The sequence below is a fragment of the Fukomys damarensis genome, unplaced genomic scaffold (assembly GCF_012274545.1).
Source record: "Fukomys damarensis isolate Sample0158 unplaced genomic scaffold, DMR_v1.0_HiC HiC_scaffold_22, whole genome shotgun sequence".
Lineage (NCBI taxonomy): Eukaryota > Metazoa > Chordata > Mammalia > Rodentia > Bathyergidae > Fukomys > Fukomys damarensis.
In genome coordinates this window covers 6,217,305-6,229,839 of record NW_022900934.1, presented here as the reverse complement: position 1 = coordinate 6,229,839, position 12,535 = coordinate 6,217,305, and the positions used below count along the sequence as shown (strand labels likewise).

General features: G+C 40.5%; 1 protein-coding gene across 2 annotated transcripts in view; it reads left to right on the top strand.

Annotated features, from left to right (window-relative positions):
- Cstf1 (cleavage stimulation factor subunit 1) overlaps positions 1 to 9,207 on the top strand; it is a 10,203-nt gene extending 996 nt beyond the window's left edge. For both annotated transcript variants that reach the window (XM_010628820.3, XM_010628819.3), the window contains exons 2-6: positions 1,570 to 1,766; positions 3,012 to 3,289; positions 3,432 to 3,629; positions 4,314 to 4,704; positions 8,867 to 9,207. In XM_010628820.3, the coding sequence (XP_010627122.1) occupies positions 1,598 to 1,766; positions 3,012 to 3,289; positions 3,432 to 3,629; positions 4,314 to 4,704; positions 8,867 to 9,126 (1,296 nt within the window). In that variant the 5' untranslated portion in view covers positions 1,570 to 1,597 and the 3' untranslated portion in view covers positions 9,127 to 9,207. The remainder of the gene's footprint in view (positions 1 to 1,569; positions 1,767 to 3,011; positions 3,290 to 3,431; positions 3,630 to 4,313; positions 4,705 to 8,866) is intronic.
- The last annotated feature ends 3,328 nt before the right edge of the window (positions 9,208 to 12,535 follow it).

Genomic DNA, 12,535 nt, shown 5'->3' with positions numbered 1-12,535 from the left:
TTTTTTTTTTTTTTTTTTTTTTTATATGGACCGGAGACCGAGCCTTCTCACTGAGCTACATCCCCAATCCTATTTATTTTTGGAGACAGGGTGACAAGGTGCCCAGATGCACCTCGAACTTTCTGTCAGCTCTCCTGCCCCAGCCTGCCGCAGTGCTCATTTTGTGTCCCAGTATTTTATTCACATACACTTGTTTCTACACATACCTGAATACATTAAATGCTCTTGTTTAATGAACTAATCCTTACGAAATACTTAGCCCAGCTTTTAGCAAGTAGGAAGTGCTTAATACATATGTTAGCTGGGTCTGAGGGTGCATGCCTGTGATTCCAGCTGTCTAGGAGGATGAGGTAGGAGAATTCCAAATTCAAGCCCAGTCAGGTCAATTTATGACTTTATCAAGACTGTCTCATTAAAAAGGGGTGAAGATGTAGCGCATTGTGGGTGAGTTCAGTCACCGGTACCAAAAAAGAAATTGTCTGCTGTCACTGACACCCCTGGGTATGGCATAGTATGTAAGAATTCAGGCCCTGAGGTCACTTTTACTCTTTGTTGCTGTCCCCAGGGACCACGCAGCTTTCTGACATGTCCAAATGTATGCATACATCTAGCTATTGATATTTGTTAGTCGTGTTCACCACTTGAAGTGCTTTTTTGCATAAACCAGAAAGCACTCTCTGCAGTTTTGTTTCCCTTTCAAATGTTGAAGAACATGAACACTTGTAAAAACCATCTGAGTGCACAGTCTGTCCAGATTTTTACATTTCTTTCCACTTTTATAGTCATGTCCGTAACTTATTTAGCAATCTTTTATTATGCAATTTTCTTTTGGGTACTGAGGGCTGAACCCAGGGTCCGCACTGAGTTACGTTCCTGCCTGGTGTTATCTTTTTATTTTGAGACGGATTCTTGCCAACTTGCTCAGGCTGGGCTCCAATTTGCTATCCTGCCTCAGCATCCCAGAATGCTGAGATCACAGACATGTGCTCCAACTTGGGTTAATTTTCATATTGCAATAGCCTTTGTTGCCCATAATTGCTTCTTTTATATATTGATTTACTATACAGTATATGATTATAATAATAAATGTAATTGCCTTAAAGCAGGTTTTAAGAGGGAACATAGTAGCCATTGGTAAACACACCACTCATCTGGTAGAAGCAGTAGTCAGACTTTCAACAAAATAGCGTCTATCTTGCCCATTGCAAACACTGGTCAGTGAGAAATTAACAAAAAAATGGAAGATCTGAAATAGCAATAAAGACTAAAAATCCACATGTAGGTAGTCGGGCAGAGAAGAAAAGTTGATGAGAGATTATACTGTGAGTATCAGTTAGCATTACTGGAATAGTATCTATATTCTAAGGACTGTGCTCAGTGGCTATACTTGCATCAGTTTGCTTTACCTTCAGTAATTCATTTAACAGCTAAGCAAGCTACACAGAGAAAAATGAAGTCACTAACCCACTGTGACTGAGGTCATCCTACAATATTAAGTCTGACCAGTCCTGTGCTTCTGTTTACTGCTGCCTCTGCCCTTCACCATCAACCTGTTTTCTTTTCTTGCAGCTGGCAGGGAAACTATCCTCTCTCCAAGATGTACAGAACTAAAGTGGGCTTGAAGGACCGACAGCAGCTCTACAAGCTGATCATTAGCCAGCTACTCTATGATGGCTATATCAGCATTGCCAATGGCCTCATCAATGAAATCAAACCTCAGTCTGTCTGTGCACCTTCAGAGCAGCTCCTGCATCTCATCAAACTAGGTATCTTAGGAACGTAAAACTGCAGATCTCATAGTGAAGTTTTAGATGTTTTCTTTCACATAGCAGAGTGTTTTTAAGATTACTGCTGTTTCTGTTCATACCCAGTATACACCAGATACAGTGCTGGCACTGAAGGGGTAAGTGGGGTCCAAATTATAAAGACGAAGCTGGTCCGGTGTGTTTATTTGCATCATCTGGAATAGTCAGCCTACTACTGAATTATCATACATGCCTGTTCCCCTTGACTTGGTAATGCCAACTGTGAAAATATATCCTGAGGAAATAGAATGGATAAACTAAAATGCCGAACAAAACGGAATTAGCTATTAATTGTTAAACACCTGTGAAATTGAATACAATAATACTGTTACAAGGTTTATTAAGCCAGAAAGATTTTTATCCTATGTAACTAAATGAATAAATAAGTCACAACATGTTACATAGTGCAAGTCTGTTTTTATTTTGAAAAGTGAAACAATTATATACATAGGGAAAGGGCCAGATCATTCACCCCATGGTGTTAACGGTAGTTATCACTGGGTGGTAAAATTCAAGGTTATTTTTATTTTCCTGTTCATAAGTAGTTCTGATTTTTCCTCTATTAAATGTACAGTATTGGTCACATGGTATGAGGTTATTTTTAAATGTAAAAGACAATTTCTGCTGGTTGTGGTGGTACACACCTATAGTCCCAGCACTTGGGAGGCAGAGGCAGGAGAATCACCACAAATTCAACGCCAGCCTGTGCTACATAGAAAATTCAAGGCCAGCCTGAACTACCTAGCAAGATGCTGTCTCAAAAAAGAATTTTTTTTTCTTGGTAAACTTAGTTTATTTAACTATCACTTCAGAAACATTTCACCGATGTTAGCAGTGTAGCTCTCCTAATGACCTTTAGAGCTGCTACTGCCAGATCTCAGCCTTAAATTCAGAAGAGGAAAAAATGCATGATTTAACTGCAGACCTGCTATTTTGCTGAGTTTCTGTTGTAAGTGAGGTAGCAGACTTTCAGGTTAAGAAGGGAAATGACTTTGGCTGCAGGAGCCTAATCCTGCACTAATGCAGGTCACCTCGCAGTCCTGTGAACCTTGTGAGCGTGGGCATGGTACATAATTTTGTCACATAAGGTGTCACGCAGTGCCAAAAATTGTAAGTTGTTTGCCAACATCTTCACAGTTTGGCTCCAGAACTTTGTGCTGTTAAAAAGACAATTTTTTTCACGCTCTTAATTTTGCCTTCTTCCAGGGATGGAAAATGATGACACTGCAGTTCAGTATGCAATTGGTCGTTCAGATACAGTTGCCCCCGGCACAGGGATTGACTTGGAATTTGATGCAGATGTCCAGACCATGTCCCCAGAGGCTTCTGAGTATGAAACCTGCTATGTCACATCCCATAAAGGACCGTGCCGCGTCGCCACATACAGCAGAGATGGGCAGTTGATAGCCACGGGCTCTGCTGATGCTTCTATAAAGATCCTTGACACAGAAAGAATGTTGGCCAAAAGTGCCATGCCGATAGAGGTAAGAGCCCCGGGAGCACAGTTTGACTTTGGTAGCTCATTGCTATGAGAGCAAGAGTTTGGTTTCCTGTAGTTGTGAGTCACGAACTTTGATCCAAGCAGTTCCTGTATCTTGAGCATCTCTGCTTTTCTTATTCGTCTAGGTCATGATGAATGAGACCGCACAGCAGAACATGGAAAACCATCCAGTGATCCGAACTCTTTATGACCATGTCGATGAAGTCACGTGTCTCGCTTTCCACCCAACAGAGCAGATTCTGGCCTCTGGTTCAAGGGATTATACTCTTAAATTGTTTGATTATTCCAAACCATCTGCAAAAAGAGCCTTCAAATACATTCAGGTTAGGAGTGTTTTGAAGAGCGCTGTATATTTTTTCTTAATTATAGTGAGCTTTTATGTAACTTTTTAAAAAGCAAGTTCAGGGATCATCCTATGAAACAGGAGTCCAGCACTTGGAAATGTGCCCAGTGGCACGTGAGTTAGATTCCTTTGGCGCACATAGTCCAGATCCTGTCACATACCTGCTTCCTCTTGGGACAGAGATTCAAAGTCCACATCACTCTTGAAAGAGTGCAGGTGCCTGTTAAAAACAAAGCTATCACCTTTCCTAAAAGTGTAAGTTACGGGAATGGACAAAAGCATTCTGTTCAAACTATCAGGTGTTACTGGAATGGTGACATATGATATTCTGTTTGAATATGCATTACTGAAATACTAATGCCTGAGTAGTAGTGGTCACCCTTCAACGTTTAGTACTCAGTATCTGCGTGCCTGGAGGAAATAGGCTGTTCTTGCTAAGCCTGGTGGTACACGTCTGTAATCCCAGCACTCCGGAGGCTGAAGCAGGCGGATCACAAGTTCAAGGCCAGCTTATACTTCATAGTGAGACCTGTCCCAAAAAACCAGGATAGGGGAGAGAGGAAAGGGTACGCTTATCTTCAGGTTAATATTAAAGTTTCTTTGCATCAGCAAAATAAATATCTTACACATTTCTCTGATTCCTTGTTGATGTCTGTCATTCCAGGAAGCAGAAATGTTACGCTCCATCTCCTTTCACCCTTCTGGAGACTTTATACTTGTTGGCACTCAGCACCCTACGCTGCGCCTTTATGATATCAACACCTTTCAGTGTTTCGTCTCTTGTAATCCTCAAGACCAACACACTGATGCTATATGTTCTGTTAATTACAATCCCAGTGCCAACATGTATGTAACTGGTAGCAAGGACGGCTGCATCAAATTATGGGATGGTGTTTCAAATCGATGCATCACAACTTTCGAGAAAGCACATGACGGTGCTGAAGTCTGTTCTGCCATTTTTTCCAAAAATTCTAAATATATTCTGTCAAGTGGAAAAGACTCCGTAGCTAAACTTTGGGAGATATCAACAGGACGAACGCTGGTCAGATACACAGGTATGTGAGACGTTGATACTATTACCCCATACCGTAGCATTTTATGATTCCAGAACTCTTAGATCTTTGCAGTACACCAACACAGTAATACATGCTTTGGGCAAGAGAGATGTTAACCCTCTTTTAGGTAAGGAAAACCAAAACTTAGATTTTAAATTGTTTTGCCAAGGCTGCAGTTAGTAAGAAGTCGAGCTGGGAATAAAATGCTCTCTCAACTTTGCTCTTCTTGGTACAACAAAGTGTAGGGCAGTGATGGTGAACCTTTTAGAGCTTTCAGTGATTCTAACGGCCTGCCGCAGCACGCGTGCCTTAGGTTCATCACCACTGGCGTAGAATAAGCCTGGATTTTGTGAGGATAGCTGTTGAGAGCCAGGTGATCATTGGAGACTGATCACTCACCTTCTTCCCACAAAAACATAAACACAGCCCAGGGAAAAGCCTCAGTTAGTGGATCTCAGAAATGCTGTGCACTAGAGAAATAGGAGGGCGGAGAGGGAAGATACTGACCCATTCATAAGAACAGAGGTGGCCCCCAAATGGAACTGCAGATACCGTAGATACCAAGTGGGCTCAGCAGACAGAAAAAATTAAAACTCATAGAATACTCTTACTTCATGTCCATGTTGGTGTCCGTTGTTGATAACAAGTATGCCTGTGAGCTCTTTCTATAATGAATCTACATAAATTTATCCAATCTTTGACAGTCAGAGTTCAAGTCTGGTTAGTTGTTGGTAGGGTTTGTTAAAATAGTGTCTTGTTTCACTCTTCTGTAGCAGCAGAGATGGGCACTTGGTAAAAAGCCTTCAGGGAATTTCCTCTGGTTTCCGCTCTTGTGAGAAGTATTTGTGTCTTACACTAAAATGATAGGAGCCTAGCTCAGAAAATACACAAGAAAAAAACACTACTGAAAGTTAGCGTCTTAGAAAAGAAAACTGAAGGGCTGGTGACATTTGGACCACTAGGGTGCAGCATTAACCAGCCCTCGCTTCCCTGCCATCTTTCTGGCTTCTGGTGTATATAGTGCACCAGCACATCTCTGGAACAGCCATTTTTGTCCTGATTCTTGGTGATTAGGTTGATAACACTTAGGTGAAGCTGTTTTTAAAAATATGTTTCATTGACCAGCCTGGGCTACATAGTGAGTTCCAGGTCAGTCTCAGGTACATAGTGAGACCCTGTCTCAAAAAAAAAGTCTCATTATTTCTAAAAGAGCTGGGTTATTGTTACAAAGAGAAGATATGAAGGGATCAGAGGACATGTGAAAGTTGTTCCCCTCCCCAAGTGAGGGTCTATTGGGATGTGGTGTATCTGGACAGTGCACTCCACACTTGACCAGAACCTGTATTTTATAAGGATTTGGAATGTTTTGGTGTGGTTTGTAGCACTTGGCTTGTTTACTAGAGAATTGCAATTTGAGTTTTCAGAAATGGAAGTATATTGAATTTATATGCAAATTCTTTTCTAATTCATAAGGCCCCATCATGTCAGAACTTTTCAGATTTGCTTTAGTTTTAGTAGAATTGAAAGTATTCTTGAATAATGAAGGAAAAGGAAAAACCATGAAAACAACATTAGAAGTCTGTTAGATGTAGTGGTTCACACCTGTAGTCTCGGCTACTCAAGAGGCTGAAGCAGGAGGACTCCAGTTTCAAGGACAGCCTGGGCAACTTATAAGATCCTGTCTAACATTAGAAAGGAATGTAGCTCAGTAGTAGACACTTGCCTAGCATGTGCAAGGCCCTGGATTAATATTCATTATGGGGCTATAATTTGTGTATCTTGTTGCCAAGTGGCTCTGATTTGAATTTGATCATCCTGCTAGCTTGAGCCACCAGTGTCACATCCACGACTGAAAAAAAAAATAGGTGCTACTTTGAACACAGAAAAAGCCAAACGTGTTAGGGCATTTGGAACACTACTACATGCCACCATGTAGTGGCACCGGCCTCCCTGGCAAGCACAAGGTCCTGAGTTCAATCCCTGGTACCAAAAAAAAAAGATAGGAGGGAAATTTGATGCTAAATTAACTCTAGGAACAATTAAAATGCTAAACATTGTACATATATGTATATATAGAGTCCACCATAAAAATGTATACACACTTCAGGAAACGCAGAACTTGTATAAATATGTTAATGTTAAATCTACCGCGATATTGTGAGGTTAATACAAGTTACTTTTGGGCTGTGCAGTTACCAAAGTGGCGGCCATGGCTGCCAGACATTTGTGAGTGCGAGGAGCTGCTGCTGGAGTAGCCTTGGTCATTGAGGTTGCTGCACGTGTTTTTTTTTTTTTTGAATTTCTTGTCTAAGAACTGGTGGTATAGTGGGTTTTCTGCAATATACGACATCCTCTAGGGACTGCTATAGGAGGGCAACACCATCTGTTTAAAAAAAACGCTGTACTGTTTTTCTTCCTGAATCGTGTATTCGTTTTCTTGGCAGACTCTGTATGTGTATGTATTTGTTTGTCAAGCAGCTTAATATTTTTAACCTCTGAAGACACCTTATTAAGCAGTGTGGTAGCGAATGCCTGTAATCCCAGCACTTGAAACAGAGACAGGAGGATCACAAAGTTGAGACCAACCTGGGCTACCTAGTGAATTCAAGGCTTATACATAGTTTAAGGCCCTGTCTTAGGAGGGGGAGGGAAGTCGAGGTGCACACCTGTAACCCCAGCACTCTGAGAGGTTGAGGCAGGGTTGCAAGTTGCATAGGCAGTTTAGCCACCTAGTAAGACCCAGTCTCAGGAGTTCAGATATCCACTAAGTACGAGATGACCATCTTTTCTGTATACCCAGAAGCTGAAAATGGGAGTGTCTTTCTTATTTTTGTACATCAGATTTCAGAAATTTAAAAGATTGATATTCGCTAGTATTAATAAGGTTGAAGAAGTCAGCATTTGATTGGTAGGAAGATCGGTTGGTAAATGTTTCTGAGGGCAGTTTGGTGTCATACATCAAAATTTTAAATATGTGGGTTTTGTCCCAATATGTCCACTCTTAAAAATTCAGCCTAAACAGATAATGGAACGATCGTTCGTGTGCATGCACAAAAGGGTGTCACCCTCCATTATTTGGAGTTGTTGAAAGTTAAAATCACCATAAAAATCCCCAAGAAGCATCAGTTCTATTGTGCATGAGTGGATAGCGTGCAACCTTAAAAGTAAATACTCAGGGTAATGGTGTTTTTTCTGAGCGCTTGCACTGAAAGACTCCTGTGGGTGACTTCATCTTGCTCCTCACAACTCTCTGGGTTAGGTACTGTAGTGATCTTCCTAGACAGTGAGGAAATTAAGGTTTCTGAGTATTAAGTAGTTGTCCCAAGATCACATCATGAATAAACGTTGAATTCACATCTGAACACAGTGCTTTTAGTTCATTAAGTTGTATTTTTCTAGATCTATACCATGTACTTTTGGATGAAAATAGCATAGGATTACTCTGATTTCTGTTATTTCCAAATGAGTATGAAATACACAGGTGTTTGAGAAGGCTAGCCTCCAAGATAATCAGTGTTATCCCTGGGTGGTGAAGTTATCTGGCAGTTTTAATTTCTTTTTTATACTTTATGTACTTCATTGAAAAAAAATATTTTTTTCCCGATACTGGGAATTGAACTCAGGAGCTTACGCTTGCCAGGCAGGTACGGCACCACTGAGCTAGCTACATCCTCGGCCCCAAGATAATATATTTTATTGTCATAAAAGGATAAGCCTTCCTTTTGGAAAGTGGATGTTCATAAATATATCCCAGTAGTTCTTGTTTTAGGAATTTGATTCTGAAGAAATAAGCTGTACGTACAAAGGATGTTGATCACATTGTTTACAGGTGATGGATGACAAACTAAATAGCATCAAAAGGACTGTTGAATGAGTAATGGTGCTTGTAGACACAGGGATGGGTCTTGTAGACACAGGATATTTTGCCACTTGTAAGACACATGTAAAAATGTGTCCAACACAAAGTTGGTTTAAATGATTGTAGAAAATAGACAAGTTACGGAGTTAACAGTTGTACAGAGTAGATCACTGAAGCAGTTTTGTGATGCTACCTTTTCCATTAAAAGGATTCGGAACAACAGTAGAACATTCTGTTGGTCTGAGGTGTGAGCTTGGAAAGCTCCTCTGTCCCCGGCCCTTAGCCTCGTGGCTTCTCTTGCAGGTGCAGGTCTGAGTGGACGACAGGTGCACCGGACGCAGGCCGTCTTCAACCACACGGAAGACTATGTGCTGCTTCCTGACGAAAGGACAATCAGCCTCTGCTGCTGGGACTCGAGGACAGCGGAGCGGAGAAACCTCCTCTCCCTGGGGCACAACAACATCGTGCGCTGCATAGTGCACTCGCCCACCAACCCTGGCTTTATGACGTGCAGTGATGACTTCAGAGCGCGGTTTTGGTACCGAAGATCAACCACCGACTGAGCCGCCTTCGCTGATAGATTCCTGTCTCGAGGACTCTGCCCCTCCCTGTGTCCTGTCTCCAGTTGCACAGTTGTGCTGCCACTTCTGTCTACACCCTTGGATTGTACAAGTCTTTTTTTTTACCTTGATGTAGAATCATGGTGGAAAAAGTTGAAAACAGATCTGTGCCATTCTGCATTCACTGATTATTACAGTGTGATTTTTATCAGTTTTTAAAAATGCAAGGCTTGCCATTTCTTTTGAATCTCTGATCATTTGGAAAAAAGATAAAATATTAAAGTGCTTTCTAGATCTCAAGTGAATGTCATGAGTAACTTTCATTTGATTCTTTTGTCAACTCTGATGCTTGTTTTGCTCCATCCTGTGTACATTAACTTGCCAGATAAAATTTTGGCAGATGAGTAGGCCTGTGACTCAGAATCAGGAGTTGTATGCCATATTGAACCATGTCTGAGAATCACTCAGCTCTACCCCAAAATGCCATCAGTCTGGTGATAAAGCGCAGATCTGCCGCGTTAGTGCTCCGCGTTTCTCACCTTGGTGAAAATGGCCAGTTTTTCCTGAGGATTTGTAGGAGCTCTGTCTGTCGCCATGCCGCCCGCATCTGTTCAGCACCCACCAATGCTCTCCCGAGTAAATGTATTTCTGACGAGATTATTTCTATTGGACAGGAAACATAATCAAGAATATGTTCGATCTAAGCAAAATTGTAGGAGCCTGCTGTTGCTCTCCGATGTTGCTTGCCTTCATGAAGATTAGCATCAGTTGCCTTTGTTTTTATGTTTCTTTAAATCTTTCCAACTTCCCAGCATGACTAACTTCTCATCACAAATGCATATGGAGCTACGTTCCCAGTAGCTTTATTCAGGTAATCGTCCGGTACAAGTTTCCTTTTCCTTGAAATTCTTTAGAAGGAGACAATATTTCTCTGGATTCAGTGCTGTCTAGGTGAGAAAACCCTGTATTCCTGTCTTATATTTATTCTAGAAGACAAGTACTTCATGATCTAGGTAGGAGTAATAGACTCATCTGTGCTCATTTGATAAAATGCTACAGGTAAAAGTAAAAGTAATTGCTGAGGGAGATCTCTGCTCGTCTTGCATCATTGTAACTACTTGGTCTGAAAAGCCATTTGAAGCACTCAAAGGGTTTTATCACATTTCCACAGAACTTTATTTCTTGGTCCATGCTGAGTGTATATTTACGGTTGTATTCTGCATTCCAATCCTCTACTATGCATATTTGAACTTGGCCATCTGTGGATACCACTTATTTGAGATTGAAAGAAAGCTGCCGAATACGAGCAAAGATAACCAGTTCCACAGTCAAAACCCCACTTCTGCCTTCCCCGTTGCTTTGAAAGTATGAAACTGTAAAGCAGATTGACAGTTTTCTAGTAACCACGGTAAGCCTGATGCAGGTTCCATTGGATCATCTTTTGTTCCAAAAAAAGCCTACTTTTCACAGTTTGTAGACTAGTCCTAGCAGTAGCTTTGTAGTTCCAAGATGTAACATTTACAAGATAGTTTCCAAAATAGTTTGGTTTTTTTTTCCTCTTAAAAGTCCCATTAATGTTTTGAGCTAGTGAAATGCCAAGAATATAGACTTGGTATTCTTACCTTATTGATTGTACCATGTAACTCCCTCGCATTCAAATGATGAATAATAGTCCTATATGAATGAGAACTTATATGTTATTTTTAAAGTATGTGATTTCTAAAATAAACTTTTTGTATATAATAAGCTAGTTTTTTGTTTGTTGGAGCTTGCTTTGAATACTCACGTTTTCACATCAGTTCTCAAACTGACGAGTACTTTTGATATTTTAGAGCTTATCTAGAAGTCATGTTTATAGCTGAGTAACCTCTTAACTGTATCCTTGTTTTCTGCTCTTTGAGTTTAGAGAATTGAATATAATTCAATTTCTTTAAATCATTTAGAGTAAACTGTCTTGTTTTAAAGAAAGATGGGGGAGTCTGGTCTCAACTACTACTGAGTAAGAAGCCAAGCGAGCCATTTCTCTTCTAGGCTACAGCTTTTTCTTCTTTGATTAACAACCTTTGTCACAGTAATCTCCAATACGCACTTCAACCTCCAAAGCCCTTTTTTCTTTTGCGTCATGATATAAGCAGATTTCACTGGGAGAGAGGAAAGGTGTTTGCTTTTGAGGATATTTTTATTTCTGAAAATGTGGCAAACCAAATATTCTAAGAGCCTTTGGTTACAAACTTGGGTAGTTTCGATTTGCATCTCTACATAGCTGGGCTAGCAAGAAAGGGGATTCCCGAGAGGCAAAAAAAGAAAACAAATCCAGAGAATTAGGAGTACTGGAGCTGACAGGTATTCACAGGACACCCATCAGTCCCTTGTAGCTTGTTGGCTTCTGAGCAGAAGTCAAGTATCTGAGTCTTTGTGGGACGGAAACTTTTGATCAAAGCCCAGAAGGCCTAGAACTCAAAAGGTGCTCGCCTGAAAAATCCTACCTACTCAGACTGGCTTAGAGTGGGAGAGCAGGAGTGGGTGGTGGCACAGGGGAAGCCAGGAATCTGATCCTCAAACTGTTTGGAACAATTCAAACTACCTAAGCTGCTTGGAGAAGTCCAAGTAGAAAATTAAAGCCGTCGCCAAATGAGAGGGACCACAAGAGCCTTGCAGAAGCCAGCAGAAATTCTTTGCAGAGAAATGTATCTTAACCCCGGTCATCAGATCATCCTAGGTAGCCCGCTAGGAACGAGTCCACACGTGTATGAGGAAACAAGCTGCTTATATGAGAATCAGTTAAAACAAGGAATAGAATCAGATTTGGCACACGGGAATAACCAATGAAGAATTTATAAATATATAGAATGCTTTCCCAATAGATCAAGGCTTCTTTTATTTTTCTTGTTTTCACGTGTAAATTTTATTTTTAAAATTTTCTTATTAGTACATGTCCGCAGTACATAGTGATTACATTCATTGTAGGAATGTGTACATGTACATAACACATCTCAATTCTTTTATTTTCCCTGCCCTCCACTCCTGTTAATTTTTTTTCTTTTTTGCCAGCATCAGATTTAATTATCAAATTTATCAAGTTGATTATCATAAAAACAGACTAATAGCCATACTAGCAGACCAAAAAACATAAAAAACACATGAGACAATTATACTAAATCAAGGTATACTTTTAGATACATTGGCCATCCTGGATTATAGTAAATTTTTTTCTTTTTTCTATTGTCTTTCATTTTGCACTTTATATTCTGTTTTTCTTATAAGAGAAACCATGAGATATTTAAGCTTGTATGTCTTCTGGGTCTTTTTAATGTTATGGTTTCAGGGCCAGGGATTTAGCTCAGTGGTTCCACCACCTGCCTTGCAAATGCAAGGGCCTCAGTTCGAGCCTAGGTACCAAAAAAAATAAAAA